We start from the raw sequence: 21,985 nt of genomic DNA on the forward strand, positions 1-21,985 counted from the left end.
CTGGCCTAAAACTATTGTTCTGAGCTTCAATGGTGGACACCCACAGAAGTGAATTCCGTGCAAGCAAAATACTGCACTGATGATTTGCATCTGTAAGTTGTTAATAGAATATGGTGCATCTGGAGGGAGGGGATAAGTTAAACAGTGGTCCAACTAAGGCTTCTAAAAGTACTGCACTTCAGATAAGTAGATTCTGGAAGAAAATAAAGTAAGAAACACTGGAGCACATGCATGAATGTATATACGCATATTTGCATGTATGCATTCATTCATCCGTCTTGCCTGGCTTCTCCTTTTGTCGCCTCGTCCCTCAGAACATGTTACAACTCTTAATGAATAAACTGTCACTTTAAATTTCCAACTTCAAATTCTGTCTCCTCTTTCTAGCCCCTCTGTTATGACCTCACCACATGATAAATAAAATTTGGAAAGGTGGTTATAAAGAGGATAAATTTTTAACCGAAAAGAGATCATCGCAAAACTGACCATTTAAAAATACTGGTACACCAAGCTACTTTAAATATCAACCACTCAGGATAGCAGAAAAGGTCACTTGCTAGGTGATAACCTAATGAAAAAACAGCTTTGAAATCTATGAAGTAAAGAAGCAGCAGTTCATGAGGACCGACATGCAAGTACAAAACAAGTAAGAAGAGGAAGTATGCACTGTTTTGACTCATCTTAATGACACTGGAAAATGTCTAACAATAGATAGTGGCTAGAAGAGAAAAAAAAAAGTCTCCAACCAGCCAACAAGTACTAATGACAAACATATGTAAGAAAACGTGAAAGACAAAAGAAATTTAATAGAATACTTTATTACTAACACATTTAGTGAACACTGTAGAGGCTTTTCTAAGTGCAGCTTTCTGTTTTCATGTGGATTCATATGGGGAAATGTAATTAATCCCTTACTCAGTGAATCTAATAACAGGTGAAAGGAAGCCTAATGGACCACTGGCATATAAACTTATACCTAACCTAAATTACTTCCTGTTCTCCCAAATACATTTGATAAGCATTCTTTCATTTTTCTCATAAAACTGTAAGATTCTTCGTGAAACACAGGACTAATATCCACAGCCCTTTCAGTGTATAATAAAACAAACAGATCATAAAAGCAATCATAAAAATGCCAGCAATTTTAAGCAGCTGATACAGGTTATAAATTTAAAGGCAAGTCCTTTCTCTCCTAACATTTTTCTGCCTATTGTTGACTTAAATGGTTTCCACATGAACTGAGTGTCTGCTAATTGTAACTGAAACTTATCTGCAGTCCTTAACTGTCCTTGCAGCTTAAAATGAAAAAAAAAAAAATCAATTAATTGATCCAGTACGGAAGAAACACAGGAGGAAAAAATAAAGGCCGGGCCGGCTATTCTTCGACTCTCCCATTTCTTTCAATTGTAGCATTCAGAGCTACATTTCATTGACATGAGATGAGACATGAGTGTTTTTTATTGAAAGATTTTAACATACCATTACTTCATAATCAGGGCCCAGTAGGTTTTCCCATCTGGATTTCAGCTCATTTTCTAAAGAGGCTGGGACTCCTTCTGGATTAAAAAAATCAATAAACAAAACATTGAAACTACTGTGAGCTAAACACACTAAACTACTAAATTCTTCCATAACAGCACAGCTTCAGTAAGTAAAAGGGAAATAAATAAAAAGGAAAGTGCATTAACTTAGGTCTATTAGGTAAAGTAAATCAGAGGTGACTTGTAAGACTAATGTAGAATGTAAAATTTTACATTTTACTAATGTAAAATGTAAATTTGGTCTGTGACCAAATTATGATGGGGCTTTTGCTGTTAAGGAATATTTTAAAGGGAAGAGGAAATGATGAGTTATAAATGAAATTTGAATTATATAGTTTGTATACAAACATCCTGTGGCTTACAAGTAAAATGCATCTGGCTTTGGTTTATGCTATGTTAGGACAAACAAGGATTTAAGGTGAATGTTAATCACTTCAGAGTAGTACCTTCCACTCACCCACAGGAAAAGTAAAAACTTATCAAAGTATCTTTACTATAAACAAGGCATATCAACATGACCCAATCAAATTTGCACTTGGGCAGATATAAAAGCTTTTCTGGTTTAATTCAACCAGTGAGTTGCATGAGCTTTAATATAATAGAAATTTTTGTTTTACTTTGGTCTTTTGTGGCTACGTGGTTATCTTTCTTTTTTTTCTTTTTTTTCTTTTTGCGGTACGCGAGCCTCTCACTGCTGTGGCCTTTCCCATTGCAGAGCACAGGCTCCGGACGCACAGGCTCAGCGGCCATGGCTCACGGGCCCAGCCACTCCGCGGCACGTGGGATCTTCCCGGACCGGGTCACGAACTCGCGTCCCCTGCATCGGCAGGCGGACCCTCAACCACTGTGCCACCAGGGAAGCCCTATCATATCTTTATAACTTTCTTACTTAAGGGTAATATTGCCTTTTTTGCATGGGTCAGATGATTTTAAAGAGTGCAGACAGATTTTAAGTGTCCTGCCTGTCCTCCGTATGATCTTAGCCAGAAGTCTGTAGTCTGAATGATGCCTAATAGACAAAAATCAAAGTACTAAAACTGTAATTTCAATTTAGATCCACAGTAGCGGCAGAAAATAAACAAACCTCCACCTTTTTTAAGAAAAACTCAATTTTGTCACAAGATTGGACAAGTCACAAAACACCACAACTGATATAACCATCTGCCTAAAATCAAACATAACTTGCAATATCAGTTTTTTCAAGCCTTCAGCAGACATCTAATCTCGGATGCATATCATGCTTAATTACAGAATACAAATCATTAAGTAAAACAGGCTAACCTCAAAAATCAGAGACGAAGACTAATGAACACTAAAGGACTTAAAATTACTAGATTTACAAAAGCATATCCATAAAGTAACTAGATTAACTGATATGCTAGATTACATTTCGAGGATAACTAACTGAAGATCCTATTAAAAACAAAATATCATTCAGGTAGGTTCTGCACCTTTGTTCCTACTCTGTTAACATTTCCGTAAGAAATCACATTAAGAGTTCTATTAAATTTCTTACAGGCAGCAGTTTCCTATGTGGTAGGCTAATTTGAATAAAATTTGCAATGTATTGGTTGAACTGTAAGCTTAAAAACATGATATTTAAATATATTTTATACACATATAAAATAATGTCGATATTTCACCTACAATTCTTTTGACTATATTTTTACCTTTCAGTCATACAATGAAATCACAGTCATGAGTTTTAAAGCACAGCACAAAGGCCTAAGTACCAGAGGAAAGAGATTTATTTTAAGCAGCTCAGTAAATCCTTGGCTACACAAAATGATCACACACAAAAATGAATCTTACGATGCTCTGAAACGATTATTCCAATGGCAATGAAGGGGAGCAGAATATGCCACCCCCAAATATTGCCACTTTGGCATGTGGATTATTTTCAGCTGAAGGCAATCAAGACCCAGCAGACTCAGGAAAAACTTTCACCTCTCCCTTAACTACCTAAAAGAATTTAGATAGGGAACCTGTACCAGAAAGACAGTTATTACCAGAGATAACTTTTTTATTTGAAAGACCTATCTGCATGGCTGGGCAAACTTCTAATTACCAAACATCCGCTCTTCTTATCATCCTGTAAATTACTCTCCTCCCCTTGGAAGGCCCAGGCCCCTATCCCATTCCTTAACTCAGGATAGCACAGAAGCTTCAATTGCCCAACTTGCCCTTGGGGCTCATATTTTTATGGGACTCTTACACATAGGAAATTAGTTTTTCTCCTGTGTTAATCTGTCTTATGTCGATTTAATCATTAGACCAGCCAAAAGAACTAGACGAGAAGAAGGGAAAACAGTTCTGCCCCTACAGCAAAAAGAGAGTTAACTTCGCAACAGTTGGAAGAATTTGGTCTAACTCTCTAGCTGAAATTATATATACCCATGGAAAAAAAAAAAAAAAAAGGTAGTGAGGTTGATCCAAAAAGAGCAGATATTTCTAACTTTAGAATGTATTTGATTTTCACCTGATAGTTCATTGTACATCTCTCTGGGTTCACATGAATTTAAAGAGCAAAAATTAACTGCAATCTACTTGGGTGAAAAAGAACAAGTTAAATTTCCAAACTATAGGAAATTTTAAAACTTGAATGAGGAGTTTACTCCTTCCTTCAGGCCATTCTTTCCCAAGAGAAGGCAATCAAAGCCAAAAGCCAACGTGGACATGGATGAAGTTTTAGTCCATTTCATCCAACTGGCAAGGCTTCCCTGAGTGCCTTTGTACAGGAAACTGTGTGAGACTGTTACTCAACATGCTTACAGAATACAGTCAACTAGAGTAGACAAGGTATCAAAGAACAAAGCACAAGGACAAAGCTGCACATCAATTAAAAAGAAAATTAAACAATAAATATACAGCAACCTGGAAATTTGATAAAGTATATAAAAATGTATACATTATTGTTATGGTGAAAAGGAAATACTGCTATATGTATACAGACAGCTGTATATCTATAGCTATATCGATGATAATAATACAAGCTAAAGTATGCAGTAATTAAAAATGCCGACAAGATTAAAAGTTATCACACTAATAAAATGTATTCAAAATCAACATAATTGGGCTTCCCTGGTGGTGCATTGATTGAGAGTCCACCTGCCAATGCAGGGGACACGGGTTCGTGCCCCAGTCTGGGAGGATCCCACATGCCGCGGAGCGGCTGGGCCCGTGAGCCATGGCCACTGAGCCTCCGCGTCCAGAGCCTGTGCTCCGCAACGGGAGAGGCCACAACAGTGAGAGGCCCGCGTACCGCAAAAAAAAAAAAAAAACAACAACATAATTAAACAATGATTAAACAACAGTATGCTCGATTCTCAACTGCCACAAGTGTTAAGATGTTGATATTAAGAATATCTTATTTTATATCTCTAAAAATGCCTCTAAAATTCCTCATATTATATTAACTATAAAGAGAGAAAGCTTTGAATTGAATGCTTCGTGCCTACCCAGTTTTTCTAAGGCTTGTATATTGTCATTTTTTAGATTATCCATTCTTCCTTCAGTTTCCTCATCTTCACTGAAATTAGTTTCCTTTTCCACTGCTCCAGTCAGAAAGAGGGCTGGTGTTTTCGGTGGTTCTACCACAGTTCCTAAAATAAGAATTGTTAATTTGAATCACTATCAGATGAAGGCCATATTTAAGTAAGCTTATTCCACTCTATTATCCCATTTCACAACCTCCTTATAAACTTTTCAGGTAACTTACACATATGATTCCTTTAGTTAAAATGCCACTTGTGATAACCACTCAATTCATTAAAAAATACACTTGTAGTATTATTGAAAAGAATAAGGAACTAGGCAATGGGAAGAGAAAAGCAAGGTAAAGTCAATGACAAAGCAGGAGGAGATGCTTTTCAATATAGCCTTGGGGGGTGGGGGGAAGGAGGAGAACACTGAGGGCCATATGTTCTTGCTGCTGTGGTGGGCAGGGAGCAAGATATGCAGAAGAAGCCAGTTCCGTTGCTCTGGGCAATCCTAGGTTCTGGCATGACATCATCATGAGTTTCACAAACAACTCTACATAAGTAACCTTGTGAATGGGAAGAAAAGGGGAGAGTATTCTCCTGGTTGCAGAGTTTCCTTCCTTAGCTAAATTGAGTTAAGTAAGCGTTCAATCTCAAGCATGCCAGTCATTATGTATCTCTTAAACACAAGAAAGGTTGAACAAGAATCATTTTACGTTATTTTTAAATAACCACATGTAACTTATAAAGCATTCTTATCAAAAATATTGAACCTGGGCTTCCCTGGTGGCGCAGCGGTTGAGAGTCCGCCTGCTGATGCAGGGGACACGGGTTCATGCCCCGGTCTGGGAAGATCCCACATGCAGCGGAGTGGCTGGGCCCGTGAGCCGTGGCCGCTAGGCCTGCGCGTCCGGAGCCTGTGCTCCGCAACGGGAGAGGCCACAGCAGTGAGAGGCCTGCGTACCGCAAAAATAAAATAAAATAAAATACCGAACCTGAATTTAAGGCTCTAGCTCCTAGCTCACAAGAAACATAGGGGATGGAGGAACAAGTCAAATGACACCACAAGGAAACAATCAAATTCTGAATGTACCATTCTAGTGACAAATGGCCAAATCCCTTCAAAAGTCTATGTGCCATGGAGGCAGGGGCAAGGGATTCTTCTAGATTAAGAAACCAAAGAAGCATAATACAATGCAATAGGTTCAATGCATAAAAATCAATGATCTTGATTTTATGAGGCTTTCGAGGGGAAGAAAGGGAAGTGGAAAAAGGAGCTACAAAAGACATTTGGGAGCAATTGGGAAAATTTAAGTATGTGTTGGGTATTTGATATTAGGGACTTACTATTAATTTTCTTTGGTGTGATAATGATATCATGACTATTTTTAGAAGCTATAACTGATGTAGGGCTAAATTGTCATGATATCTACTACTCACTCTTAAATGGTTCAGAAAAAGGTAAACAGATGATGCAAACATGGCAAAATGTTAACTGCTGAATCTAAATGGTGGGTTTTTGGGTATCTGTTACATTAGTTTTCAATTTTCCTGTATGTTCAAAAAATTTTATAATAAAAAGTTTAAAAATATAACCAGTTAAAAGTTCCTATGATCTTAACATGACATTTTAAACCACACAGGATTTTTTAGAACATTAATCTCTTGATACACACTAAATGCACAGCCCAGTGCCAGCAAGACAAATGCCAGCCAGAAGCTGCTAATGTAGCTTGGGGAGAAGAGTTACACACTAAACAGTGTGCAGAGTACAAAGCAATACATGATTGGTTGTACGCTACAAGTAGTATACAAATTGGTACACAAATAAGTATATACAAGGTATGCAAATAAGAGTTTAGAGGAGAAAAAGACAGTAAGATTTTGAATGGCAGAGGAAGGTACTGCACAAGAGCTAGAAGCCATGCAGTTTGTTTCAGTAAAACAAACTTAAATGCTGACTATGAGGAAGGCACACAGAGATGTGTTCAATGGGGCAGGGGACACAGGCATAACCACTCCCCTACATTATAGTGGCCACACACAAAACAGGTGATTACAACACTGTGTGAAAAATGCTACAGTAGAGTGCTCTTCAAAGGGTGCTAGTGAAACACACAGGAGGGACACCCAAACCATGGAAGAAGTGCAGATTTAGAGTCAAAACCTATCCCAATACAAATTTAAAATGTAGGCACGCCCAGTAAAGAATTGCTAATTCGCAGATGACATAGTTCATCTGATACAGCAGACTAAAGCCAAAGGCTCTATCACAGCTACTAAAAACCATTATAATGGTATAAATATTTATGTAAACCTTTAAGGTCAATACAGCATTTGTACATTCTGTACTATTTAGGCAATTTTAAATTTCATACACACAGTGCAGTTGACAGGGCATCTATCTTTCAGCAGCAGAATTTCCACTACCACATAAAACTTAAAAAGTTCCAACATAGGGACTTCCCTGGTGGCGAGGTTGTTAAGACTCCGTGCTCCCAATGCAGGCGGCCCGGGTTTGATCCCTGGTTGGGGAACTAGATCCCACATGAATGCCGTGACTAAGAGTTCACATACCACAACTAAGGAACTGATGAGCCATAACTAAGGAGCCCACAAGCTGCAACTGAGGAGCCCACCTGCCACAACTAAGACCCTGTGCAACCAAATAAATAAATAAATGAAAAATAAAATTAAAAAAAGTTCCAATGTAAATACAATTTAATATCAGTTGAAAGCAAACATTTCTAGGCTCATTATATCTTCAGAGGAGGGGAAAAAATATGTACTCAACGTTTGACAAATTCTAATGGAATTATTTCTTACCCACTAGTTATATAATTAGTCATTCATTTTATTTTTTTTGAACCGTACTTTAATTTATTGGCATTGTCAATCTATGAACAAGACAGGTTTTTTTTCTTTCCATGAAGGGAGATCGTTTTCAATCTGCCATAACACGTGCCCACACATCTTCACCTTGAACATGCAACATTTCAAGCTGTAGTCAGAGTAAATTATTCCTTTTACGCTTTCACAATTTTTATGCTGCTGCCAGAAGTCTTCTTGGCATTTGCTTTGAATCCTGTCTTCAATGCATCCCTCACTGCTTTTGTACAGATCTGGGAGTATTGGATGTAGCTGAGTCCAGCTTGTCGCCAGTATGCCACCACGATTTCAAGAGAGGGGGCACGTCCGGCCACATCACGAGGACCTGTCAATGTTGGCTCAGCGTGCAGCCCAGCTGCCAGAAGGTCAGTCCTGAGAAGTGTAAGGGGCGGGGCCCCAGACCTGCCAGTCATTCTTTTTTTTTTTTTTAAATAAATTTATTTATTTATTTTTGGCTGTGTTGGGTCCTCGTTGCTGTGCACAGGCTTTCTTTTTAGTTGCAGCAAGCGGGAGCTACTCTTCACCACGGTGTGCAGACCTCTCATTAAGGTGGCTTCTCTTGTTATGGAGCACGGGCTCCAGGTTCGCGGGCCTCAGTAGTTGTGGCACATGGGATCAGTAATTGTGGCTTAAGGGCTCTAGAGTGCAGGCTCAGTAGTTGTGGCAAACGGGCCCAGCCGCTCCGTGGCATGTGGGATCTTCCCGGACCAGGGCTCAAACCCATGTTCCCCGCATTGGCAGGCGGATTCTTCAACACTGCGCCACCAGGGAAGCCCCAGTCATTCATTTTAAATTGAATGTGTTCCCATGATTGCCAAATTTTGTTGATCTATCTACATTTGTAAGTTGATAATTAAAAATTGTCATGCATACAATTTTGCATTTGTTCCATAATGAAAATTTACTATTCTTATAATCAAAGTAACAAATATTATTTTATAAATAAAAGTGTCCTTAATAGAAATCCATATTTTATTTTCTCTTGCTATAGTTCACAAAGTAAATCAAGAAATATTAGAATCAAATACATCATTAGAGGTAATATGAAACCTGAAGTTTGCAAAATGTCAAAGCATTAGACAACTGAGAGCCCCTGGAACAAAATGTGGCAAAGCTTTATTATTCAAATATAAGAAATAAATGAAATTTGGAAGGTTTTTGGGAAAATGATTTCCATCTCCATTTAGAGAAGCTCTCAGAGCTTAATGCATGTCAGTGTTCACATTCTAACATTTGGACTGGCACGTTACAATAGGCAAAGGAAACTCTTCAAGGCATAAATGAATTGATTTCACTTCTCCACTGCTACTTCTCACAAGGTGGGCAGTTTTTCCTTCCCAGACTTATAGAACAACTTCCGTAAATGAGTTGATCTTCCAAACCCAGACAAGGTAGGCGGAGGGACAGAGGCATTAATTACCTCTGTCAGAGGGCCCTTCATGTGGAGAAGCAGATGAGGATGTTTTCCTTCGAACTAGGGTTAGGTGTACCACTTGCCCTGCATTTCTTAACACTTCAACAACATCCTGGTTGGCAAAACCCTGAATATTCACACCATCGACCTAAAACATTAAAAGATACATTAAACAGAAGTTCCAAGTTAGCTACCACTTTTAATTCTGGCAAGGCAGTATAAAGTTAGGCAATTCATTTCATCCCCAAAATGATTTGTATTAGACCTAAGAAAGTATTTTTGAATAAGGATGAAAAATTAGTAGTAAAACATGCTGACAAATTTTCTGAGAAACTAGAAAGCAAACTGAAACTTGTATTCCTAAGTCATACACTTAACTTATAGCCTGAGAAAGGTAGAGGGTCTTAATCTCTGATGCTATTCAAAATTCAAAGTGCCATAACAGGTGGTCAGTTGTTATACAGAGCTCTCAAGACGTATTACTAGAAGCCATTATTACTAAAAATGAACAGGCCATCCAATACTTCACCCCTCTACTATATATCATTATGTGATATTTTCCAGAAGAAACTGATGTCCCTCCATTAGGTTTTCTAGTATTCTGCAAAAGCACATGCAAGAAAGGTATTTACTAATCTCAGTCAAGTCCAATCACACATTCTTATTAAGTCCATCATGACCAACAGGCCTCCTCGCTCAATCTTCCTCAAGCTAGCCAAACCACTGCTATAGCTTTCCCCCTAATATCTTCTCCAAAATTTTATCACTCATCTCCAAACTGCCAATCACAAGACATTTCCTAAGCCCAATAACAGAAAAGCCAAGGGTCATGAAAGGTGCTTCCTTAGATGGACCTGAAGGACAAACATTCAAATTATACCAACAAACATTTGTTTCTGTATAAATCAATAAATTAAATGTGTGTGTATACATGCTTCAAAATTATTATGAAAATAAACTGTAGGGCTTCCCTGCTGGTGCAGTGGTTAAGAATCCACCTGCCAATGCAGGGGACACGGGTTCGAGCCCTGGCCTGGGAAGATCCCACATGCCGCAGAGCAACTAAGCCCATGCACCACAACTACTGAGCCTGCGCTCTAGAGCCTGCACGCCACAACTACTGAGGCTGCGAGCCACAACTACTGAAGCCCACACACCTAGAGCCCATGCTCCGCAACAAGAGAAGCCACCGCAAGAAACAGTAGCCCCCGCTCACCGCAACCAGAGAAAAGCCCATGCACAGCAACGAAGACCCAAAGGAGCCAAAAATAAAATAAATAAAATAAATTTATAAAAGAAAAAGAAAATAAACTGCAAAATTTAACTAATTTCTACTAAATGGAGGAAATACCGATTACAATCCGAATTAATAAAAGGCAATGATTGCATTCTCAAAAACAAAAAATATCTCAATTTTGTATATACTCAAAATTACTATTAATAGAAAAACTACTTTCACAAAGAGATAAATAGTTCTAGTAAATGGCCTATTAATTGCATATAAAATTGATGAATTTAAAGAACACAAAGAGGTGCTTGAAATGTTTTATAAGAGAATGCTAAAGCATCTTTCAAATATATGTGTATGTATATTATATTATACATATGTATACAGTATTTTTTTTCCTGCCAATATCATTAGTGACTCCTTTCTTCACAGGCAGTTAAAAAAAAAAATTAGTATGGACAAACGACAAGGTCCTGCTGCATGGCACAGGGAACTATATCCAATCTCCTGGGATAAACCATAATGGAAAAGAATACTAAAAAATGAAGGTATATACATGTAAAACTGAGTCACTTTACTGTACAGCAGAGATTGGCACAATGTTGTAAATCAACTTATATTTCAATTAAAAAAAATTTCTTTTTAATTAAAAAAATTTAGGACCAGGAGAGTCCAAATTAATGAGATTTCACTGCACTAACAAACTTAATTTTTTAAAAACATTATGAGACTATATTAAGCCATTCCCATTGCATATATATTATAATAATGATAACTTTTTCCCCCAACTTGATTCAGTTCTAAAACAGAGGGCAGTTACTTACAGCAACTATTTGGTCATTCACTTGAATTTGACCATTGTGGTATGCAGCGCTGCCAGGTATTATACTTTTCACATAAATCCCTGAAGCTTCTCCTACGGTGCACAAAACATATGGAAAAAGGAAGAAAGCTCTAATTAGGCCTTGATTGCAAAATTCATATCAAGAGGTTAATTAGCTAAAGGGGCTGACTGAAGGCTTGATAAATACTATTCTGAATGCAAGCAGAGAAACTGATGGATTATTTCAAACTGTCACCATAACAAGTGACCCAAATTTGAAATGATTTGATTGATGCCTATTTTTGGAAAAATAATCAGTAATGGAACCTTGATGAAATGCATTCCAGTATCAGCTGGAATTCAGGAGAGCTCAGGTTAAGTCTTACTCTCTTCTCTTGGTCCATCTCCCTTCTCACTGCTGACTTGCCATAAACCTTCATCATTTCTCAGCAGCACTAAGACAAGAGGGCCCTAACAGGTCTTCCTACATTTAGTTCACTGCTCATGTTAGCTTCTATATATATCATAAAATGTATATAAAAATTACAACTATATAAAAAGTATGCATGCCTATGGGCAAGGGCTGGAAGAAAAGTTAGAAAAAGAAAGACCATAGCTCTGGAAGATTTTATATTTTTATCTCAATTTCAAATGAACTTAAAATATTGTCTGTAGAAGGAACATAAACAACAATGGATTCCTACAGCCTACATGATAAAACGTAAATTTCATAGAATCACATTCAAGGACCTCCATAATTTGCCCCAAACTTCTTGTTTTACTTCATCTTCCAACTACCGCTCCAATAAGACAAAAGTCCAGACACACAAGACTCATGATGTTCCACCAAAACACCAAGGATTTTCTATATTCTATCCCTTTTCTCATTTTTTATTCCTGTCGATCTCAACCCTTCTATCTAAATCCTTCTCCTTTTCCATGCTTAGTACAAATGCCTCTTTCTTTGTGAATTCTCCATTTCCCTGTCATAATGAGTCTTTCATCTGCTATATGATGATAGTTTGCTTGCATTTCTGATAACACATACGTTTCATTTATCCTCAAACAACTGACAGTTATTTACATGTTTATCTCCCTGAATAGACTTTTCTTATATTCATTTTTCTACTCCCTCTAAAACTAAGCAAAGCAACTGCTCAAAAGTTCCAATGAATGGAATAACGCGAAAACTATTTTGAAAGACTACATGTTTAAAAAGCATATTGAGTTATAAAATGTTCTAGTGTTTGGGTTCAACACTGCTCCCCCAGCCCTTGCTCCAGTCCCAAAAGCTTCTTTTGAGGGTAAAGAAGTAAAATAATTCTTTTCCTATTCAGTAACATAAACATCAAATTTTCTGTTATCTATCATTCATTTCATTTTACTCTGCATATATATCACTAGGTTTACAACTTGAAAACTTAATGTAATAAAGGTTCATAAACCACAAGTTTATGATTTCTCTAACCAGACAGCATATTAAGAGCTACTCAGTACATTTTTTTTTGCAACATTATTATACAATCCATACTTAGCTCTTTAGAACTCATTTAAATTCTGAACCTAAAAATGGTGGCACTTAGAAAAATCTAAAGGGAAAACAGTTATTTCATTAGGCTAAAATAGCACAAGGTGGTCTGACATGAATTTCATTCAGGACTTTGAATATATTAGCACTTTTAATCTTTCCACCTGCTGTAAATATGCAAAATAATAACTTAAAAAAAATTAACTCTGTAACCTTGCAATTTTTAAAAAACTAGAACATTTCATAACTTTAACTTTTCATCTTACTAGCAAATATTTGTGAAAAAGATTTATTTTTCCTTACTAGTGATAGTGATTTCTTATCATAATAGAGTAACTCTTACAGTGAAAGTTACCAAAGCTTTGCATGTTGGAGTTCAGGGAGTATTATTCAGAGATACTTGGGCCATGCATTTATTCTTACAATGTATTCCCTTTATATGAAAGAAAAATAATTCTAATTAAAGCATTTGTTTTATCTTCTTTTGATAATTAAACATAATAATAATACTTTTTTGACATTCACAATATGAAATATACGCAGTAATTATTTTACTTTATCACATGTAAAATATCATAATATGCAACAGTCTCAATATTCAAAATATATCTATCTTAGAAACAAGAGGAGGTACAATTCAAATGTTATACACTATGTTGGATAAATTAAATTCTTTTGTTAATGACTATTGAGCCAGCTATAAAACTACTGAGATAAAACTGTGATTCTCTAATCATTTTTTGTAATTGGTTGCTATTACAGATTCATGGTTTTATTGTTCAATGTTTAAATTAAAATCTGCAGATATTTAATTTTACTCTCTAGAAACCTTAACATCCTTTACAATTATTTCCAAATGTAAAATAGAAATGATTCATTTACCTGTCTGAGCAGTTCCAACATAACCAACAATTCTAATTCCAAGACTTTGTCCATCTTTTTTAATGAGTTCAACATCATAAGTTTCAAAAAGAATAGAATTGTCCTGAAAGGAAAAAAATAATTTTAATTATATATAACGTTTAGTTATCTAGCTTGTGTACATAGTCAATTTGTGCATGGTTTGTCAAGTATTTTCTGAGCGTCTGTGGTATGCAGAAGTTTAAGATTGTCTCTGACTTTTGATCCCTGGTGCCATTCCTGTGTTTATATCATGGAAAAGGGAGATTATCCAGGTAAGCCTAATCTAAGCAGGCACCCTTCAAAAGCAGAGAGTTTTCTTCTATTGATGGCAGAAAGGGAAGTGAAAAAGATTTGAAGCACAAGGACTGGACTTGTGGTTTGAAGGAGGGGTCATGTGAGAAGGAACACAGGGGGACTTAAGGAGCTGAAAGAGGTCCTAGGCTGACAGCCATTAATACAGAGACTTCAGTCCTATGGCTACAAGAAACTATTCTGCCAACAGTATGACAGAGCTTGGAAATGGACTGTTCCCAGAGCATCCAGATAAGAGCCCAGCCAGGCCAACACCTTGATTTAGGCTTTGTAAGACTCTAAGAAGAGCCCAATAGAGCTCACCCAGACTTCAGACCTACAGAACTGTGGACCAACAAAGGGTACTGCTTCAAGCCACAACGTTTGTGATCATTTGTTATACAACAAGAGAAAACTAATACAGCCACTTAGAAAAAACTCAGCGTAAATTTGTATCTGAAAGAATTTAAAGAAAAAGTTAGAAACAAATGGTAAGCCTAACCATTGTAAGCAAAAAATATTGACCTAAAACTGATTATCATTCTTGTCTTCTAATTTAAAATATTTCTGTAAAAGAGTAAGGTGTCTAAAAACATAATACCTTGCTTTCAATTCAAAACATTAATAATAGAAAGTAAATAACCGATTGCATCAAATTCTCACTTATCACACAGCTACACTGGTTCCTCACTACAAAGTAGAAGGCTTCAGCAAACCAGAAGAATGGATGGAAAAGAAAATGGTTCTCACTAGTTTGGAGAAGAAAAGAAAAATGATTCTAATATCTCCGACAGAAAACTTCCACTCACATGGTTCCAAGTAGGGAAAGGCTTTCCAGAAGCCACCGAATGGTTTCTCAAATGAATGTGAAAGGTGGCTTCCCACCCCCTTCTCACCATAATCACTTCTCTTTTCTTCTTCCTGCCTTGTCCTTTTAAAAACTATTTCTTTCCTTTTGCCTTATTATCTCTTGATTCAGAGCCTGTGAGATGGATGGAAAGAACTTGGGACTGAGGGATGGGGGGACCAGATTGAGGCAGTCAAAAGGTACAAACTTCCATTTGTACCTTGTATTATAAGATGAATATGAACTAGAGATGTAATATACAACATGATAAATATAATTAGCACTGTATGTTATGTATGAAAGTTAAGAGAATAAATCCTGGGTTCTCATCACAAGAAAAATTTTTTTTCTATTTCTTTAATTGTATATGAGGTGATGGGTGTTCACTAAACTTATTTTGATAATCACTTCATGATGTATGTAAATTAAATCACTAGGCTGTATACCTTAAACTTATAAAGTGCTGTATGTCGATTTTATCTTAATAAGACTGAAAGACAAAAACCAAAAAAAGAACTTGGAATGGACCAGAAAGATCTAAATTCAAACCCCAGCTTTGCAAATTACTACCTATATGACCTTTAAAACTAGTTATTTGGACTTCCATTTCCTCATCTATTAAGTGGATGATAAGACCTATCTTATTCTTATGAATTGCAGAATTCTTATGAAATTCTTATGAAAAATTCTTATGAAATTTTCTTATGAAATTCTTATGAAATTCTTATGAAAAATTCAGATGACTTAGACAATTCCAGGTGCTTGATAATGATTAATGGTAATGATTATTATATAACTGTAATGATTGTTAATAATCAAAATAAAAATTATTATTATTAATGTCTATTCCCTTTGGCCAGTCTGTTCTTATCAGTGATAACACACATACGCTGACGAGTATTTACAGTTTCCCCTCCACTATCTGGTTATCTGTTCACCAATCTTATGAAATAGAAATGCAAGTATTATTATTCTCCAATTTACAGATGAGTAGCTGAGGTTCAGGGAAGTTGAATGACTTAACCCTGAGAAATGGCAAAATAAAGAAAATCAAACTTGTCTAGTGTCTACAAATTGGGCTCTCCTCTGCTTCCCTGTTGAGCACTGAGACACAACTCACACGCATGCGACACTTGGAGTGGAAAACATTTCTAATCCTGCAGTAAATCACACCCAGTACTGAATTTACCATGAAAGAGTAATTTGTATACTCACAGAACTAGGGCTCCTGTTGGCCACAGCAGGCAGGGCAACAGGTAAGGCTGCAGGGGTAGGAGGGGCTATGGAAATTTCACCGACTGGGTCTCTTGCAACAAGCATCCTGACAGAATTCCCACAGTTCCTCAGCACTTGTGCAACTTGCTCACTGGTCATTCCCTGCACATTTGTGCTACCAATCTTCAAGATGTGATCCCCTGTCTGGAGTCTTCCATCCTTTAATCCAAGGAAAAAAAAAATTATTATGAGAAATCATTGGTCTAACTTCACTAGTTAATAACAATTCATCAGACCTTGAGTCGTGGCAAAATGGCTGATAAAGAAGCCATCTAAAAATGCTGAATAAAATATAATACTTTTAATGAACAGCTGAATTGGCAACAGAGAAAAGGAAGTCCTTGTAAAACAAAAAAAGAAGGGGAGGGGGCACAGGAGGAGAGTTCAAAAGGAAAAGAGCAACCAGATTTTTAAAATGGCCATTTGCTTGAGGGTATCACTTCATGCCTAATGGCCTAGAACCAGGTAAAAATAGCCACATACGTAAGGAAGTGACCTGAAAGCCCTGGGCATTAGGAAAGGAAGAAAGTCAGATCAGAGGCCACCAACAAAAAGTGAAGAACCCTAAGGGCCGACAAGCCCAGTGACACATTTGAGGAACAGCAAGATGTCAGTGTGGCTAGAAGAGAATGAGCAAAGAGGAGAGTAGTCAAGAACCGATGGGAGGGCTTCCCTCGTGGCACAGTGGTTAAGAATCTGCCTGCCAATGCAAGGGACACAGATGCGTGCCCTGTCCCGGGAAGATCCCACATGCCTCGGAGCAACTAAGCCCGTGCATCAAAACTACTAAGCTTGAGCTCTAGAGCCTGCGAGCCACAACTACTGAGCCCATGTGCCACAACTACTGAAGCCTGCGCGCCTAGAGCCCATGCTCCGCAACAAGAGAAGCCACGACAATGAGAAGCCCATGCACTGCAATGAAGAGTAGCCCCCACTCACCTCAACTAGAGAAAGCCCACACACAGCAACAAAGAGCCAACACAGCCAAAAATAAATAAATTTATTTAAAAAAAAAAGAACCGATGGGAGCATTACCAGGGGCTCAGCAGTATACAGCATCTGCTCTGAGCCAGGGGGAAGGGAAGTCATTGGAGGGTTTTGAGCAGTGGAGTGACATGATCTGACTTATTTTTAACAAGATAACTCCAGCCTTTAAGCTGAAAATAGACTAAAGGAGAGAAAACAATAGAAGCAGAGATACCAGTTGGGAGGCTAATGCAATAATCCAGAAAGAGACAACAAGAGCCTGGACTAGATTAGCAGTTGGGGTGTTGAGAAGTGAGATTCTAGATGTATTTCTAATGAACTGTCAACAGGCTCTGCTGATAGCTTCTACATGGGGTGTGAGGGGAAAATGTAATCAAAACTCTAAGGTTTTAGCCTAAGGAGCTGGAAAGATAGAGTTGCTATTGAGATTGAAAAAAAAAAAAAGATTACAGAGGAACAGGTGTGTGGGAACAGAAATCAGGAGTTCAGTTTTAGGGATGTCTAGTCTGAGATGTCTATTAGACATTGCAACTGGATATATCAGATACGCAGCTGGATATACAAGTCTGGAGTTCAGCAGAGAAGTCCAGACTACACATTTAAATTTGGGAGTCATGAGCATATAGAAGGTATTTAACATCATGACTCTGGATGAGTTTAGAGGAAGGATATGCAATCTTCTGTTTCTTAAGCTGGTGATATATATATATATGGGTAATCATTATTATTATTTAACACGATCTATTTCATAAACTGGATTACAGGTACATTGGTGATTATTATTTAAAATGTGCACAGACATTATATATACTTTTATATGTTTGTATATTTCACTCATTGTAAAGTTTAAAACATAATACATCAAAAAGTATATCAGGGAGGAGGAAGAAGATGGCGGAAGAGTAAAACGCGGAGATCACCTTCCTCCCCACAGATACACCAAAAATACATCTACACGTGGAACAACTACTACAGAACACCTACTGAACGCTGGCAGAAGACCTCAGACCTCCCAAAAGGCAAGAAACTCTACACGTACCTGGGTAGGGCAAAAGAAAAAAGAACAAACAGAGAAAAAAGAATAGGGACGGGACCTGCACCAGTGGGAGGGAGCTGTGAAGGAGGAAAGGTTTCCACACACTAGAAGCCCCTTTGCGGGCAGAGACTGCAGGTGGCGGAGTGGGGGAGCTTTGGGGCTGCGGATGAGAGCGCAGCAACAGAGGTGCAGAGGGAAAAGCGGAGAGTTTCCCGCACAGAGGATCAGTGCCAACCGGCACTCACCAGCCCCAGAGGTTTGTCTGCTCACCGGGCGGGGCGGGCGGGGCTGGGAGCTGAGGCTCAGGCTTCTGTCAGAGCTCAGGGAGAGAACTGGGGTTGGCGGACTGGGGTTGGCAGCGTGAACCCAGACTGAAGGGGTTGGTGCACCACGGCTAGCCGAGAGGGAGTCCAGGGAAAAGTCTGGACCTGCCGAAGAGGCAAGAGACTTTTTCTTCCATCTGCTTCCTGGTGCGCGAGGAGAGGGGATTAAGAGCGCTGCTTAAAGGAACTCCAGAGACGGGCGTGAGCCGCGGCTATCAGCACAGACCTCAGAGACGGGCATGAGACGCTAAAGACGCTGCTGCCGCCACCAAGAAGCCTGTGTGCGAGCACAGGTCACTATCCACACCTCCCTTCTGGGGAGCCTGTGCAGCCTGCCACTGCCAGGGTCCCGGGATCCAGGGACAACTTCCCCGGGAGAACGCACGGCGCGCCTCAGGCTGGTGCAAAGTCACGCCGACGTCTGCCGCTGCAGGCTTGCCCCACATCCGCACCCCTCCCTACCCCCAGCCTGAGTGAACAAGAGCCACCGAAGCAGTGGCTCCTTTAACCCTATCCTGTCTGAGCGAAGAACAGACGCCCTCCTGCGACCTACACACAGAGGCGGGGCCAAATCCAAAGCTCAGCCGCGGGAGCTGTGCGAACAAAGAAGAGAAAGAGAAATCCCTCCCAGCAGCCTCAGAAGCAGCGGATTAAATCTCCACAATCAACTTGATGTACCCTGCATTGGTGGAATACATGAATAGACAACGAATCATCCCAAATTGAGGAGGAGGACCTTGAGAGCAAGATTTATTATTTCTTCCCCTTTTCATCTTTCTGTGAGTGTGTATGTGTATGCTTCTATGTGAGATTTTGTCTGTATAGCTTTGCTTTCACCATTTGTCCTAGGGTTCTGTCCATCCATGTTTTTTTTGTTTTGTTTTCTTTAAAAAAATTTTTTTCTTAATAGTTATTTTTTATTTTAATAAATTTATTTTATTTTATCTTACTTTATTTTATTTTATTTTATCCTCTTCCTTTCTTTCTACTTTTTCTCCCTTTTATTCTGAGCCGTGTGGATGAAAGGCTCTTGGCGCTGCAGCCAAGAGTCAGTGCTGTACCTCTGAGGTGGGAGAGCCAACTTCAGGACACAGGTCCACAACAGACCTCCCAGCTCCACGTAATATCAAACGGAGAAAATCTCCCAGAGATCTCCATCTCAACACCAACACCCAGCTTCACTCAACAACCAGTAAGCTACACTGCTGGACACCCTATGCCAAATAACCAGCAAGACAGGAACACAACCCCACCCATTAGCAGAGAGGCTGCCTAAAATCATAGTAAGTCCACAGACACCCCAAAACACACCACCACACGTGGACCTGCCCACCAGAAAGACAAGATCCAGCCTCATCCACCAGAACACAGGCACTAGTCCCCTCCACCAGGAAGCCTACAGAACCCACTGAACCAACCTTAGCCACTGGGGACAGACACCAAAAACAACGGGAACTACGAACCTGCAGCCTGCAAAAAGGAGACCCCAAACACAGTAAGATAAGCAAAATGAGAAGACAGAAAAACACACAGCACATGAAGGAGCAAGATAAAATCCCACCAGACCTAACAAATGAAGAGGAAATAGGCAGTCTACCTGAAAAATAATTCAGAATAATGATAGTAAAGATAATTCAAAATCTTGGAAATAGAATAGACAAAATGCAAGAAAAATTTAACAAGGACCCAGAAGAACTAAAGTTGGAACAAGCAACGATGAACAACACAATAAATGAAATTAAAAATACTGTAGAAGTGATAAATAGCAAAATAACTGAGGCAGAAAAACGGATAAGTGACCTGGAAGATAAAATAGTGGAAATAACTACTGCAGAGCAGAATAAAGAAAAAAGAATGAAAAGAACTGAGGACAGTCTCAGAGACCTCTGGGACAACATTAAACGCACCAACATTCGAATTATAGTGGTCCCAGAAGAACAAGAGAAAAAGAAAGGGACTGAGAAAATATGTGAAGAGATTATACTTGAAAACTTCCCTAATATGGAAAAGGAAATAGTTAATCAAGTCCAGGAACCACAGAGAGTCCCATACATGATAAATCCAAGGAGAAACACGCCAAGACACATATTAATCAAACTGTCAAAAATTAAATACAAAGAAAACATATTAAAAGCAGCAAGGGAAAAACAACAAATAACACACAAGGGAATCCCCATAAGGTTAACAGCTGATCTTTCAGCAGAAACTCTGCAAGCCAGAGGGACTGGCAGGACATACTGAAAGTGATGAAGGAGAAAAACCTACAACCAAGATTACTCTACACAGCAAGGATCTCATTCAGATTTAATGGAGAAATTAAAACCCTTACAGACAAGCAAAAGCTGAGAGAGTTCAGCACCACCAAACCAGCTTTACAACAAATGGTGAAGGAACTTCTCTAGCCAAGGAACACAAGAGAAGGAAAACACCTACAATAATAAACCCAAAACAATTAGAAAATGGGAATAGGAACATACATATCGATAATTACCTTAAATGTAAATGGACTAAATGCTCCCACCAAAAGACACAGACTGGCTGAATGGATACAAAAGCAAGACCCATATATATGCTGTCTACAAGAGACCCACTTCAGACCTAGGGACACATACAGACTGAAAGTTAAGGGGATGGAAGAAGATATTCCTTGCAAATGAAAATCAGAAGAAATAAAGGTGGAGTAGCAATTCTCATATCAGACAAAATAGACTTTAAAATAAAGACAATTACAAGAGACAAAGAAGGACACTACATAATGATCAAGGGATCGATCCAAGAGGAAGATATAACAATTGTAAATATTTATGCACCCAACACAGGAGTACCTCAATATATAAGGCAAATACTAACAGCCATAAAAGGGGAAATCAACAGTAACACATTCATAGTAGGGGACATTAACATCCCACTTTCACCAATGGACAGACCATCCAAAATGAACATGCATAAGGAAACACAAGCTTTAAATGATACATTAAACAAGATGGACTTAATTGATATTTATAGGACATTCCATCCAAAAACAACAGAATACACATTTTTCTCAAGTGCTCATGGAACATTCTCCAGGATAAATCATATCTTGGGTCACAAATCAAGGCTTGGTAAATTTAAGAAAATTGAAATTGTATCAAGTATCTTTTCCGACTACAATGCTACGAGACTAGATGTCAATTACAGGAAAAGACCTGTAAAAAATACAAACACATAGAGGCTAAACAATACACTACTTAATAAGGAAGTGATCACTGAAGAAATCAAAGAGGAAATCAAAAAATACCTAGAAACAGATGACAATGGAGACATGACGACCCAAAACCTATGGGATACAGCAAAAGGAGTTCTAACAGGAAAGTTATAGCAATACATTCCTACCTTAAGAAACAGGAAACATATTGAATAAACAACCTAACCTTGCACC

The 21,985-nt window shown here is 38.4% G+C and overlaps 1 protein-coding gene across 11 annotated transcripts in view; it reads right to left on the reverse strand.

The window, feature by feature from the left end:
* The window catches only part of PATJ (PATJ crumbs cell polarity complex component), a 365,234-nt gene that overhangs the window by 306,801 nt on the left and 36,448 nt on the right, over window positions 1-21,985 (reverse strand). For all 11 annotated transcript variants that reach the window (XM_060139890.1, XM_060139887.1, XM_060139888.1 and 8 more), the window contains 6 exons: window positions 16,159-16,377; window positions 13,785-13,887; window positions 11,376-11,467; window positions 9,330-9,471; window positions 5,000-5,143; window positions 1,480-1,556 (listed from right to left, as the gene is read on the reverse strand). In XM_060139890.1, coding sequence (XP_059995873.1) covers window positions 1,480-1,556; window positions 5,000-5,143; window positions 9,330-9,471; window positions 11,376-11,467; window positions 13,785-13,887; window positions 16,159-16,377 — 777 coding nt within the window. The remainder of the gene's footprint in view (window positions 1-1,479; window positions 1,557-4,999; window positions 5,144-9,329; window positions 9,472-11,375; window positions 11,468-13,784; window positions 13,888-16,158; window positions 16,378-21,985) is intronic.

The sequence above is a fragment of the Lagenorhynchus albirostris genome, chromosome 2, assembly GCF_949774975.1.
Source record: "Lagenorhynchus albirostris chromosome 2, mLagAlb1.1, whole genome shotgun sequence".
Taxonomy (NCBI): domain Eukaryota; kingdom Metazoa; phylum Chordata; class Mammalia; order Artiodactyla; family Delphinidae; genus Lagenorhynchus; species Lagenorhynchus albirostris.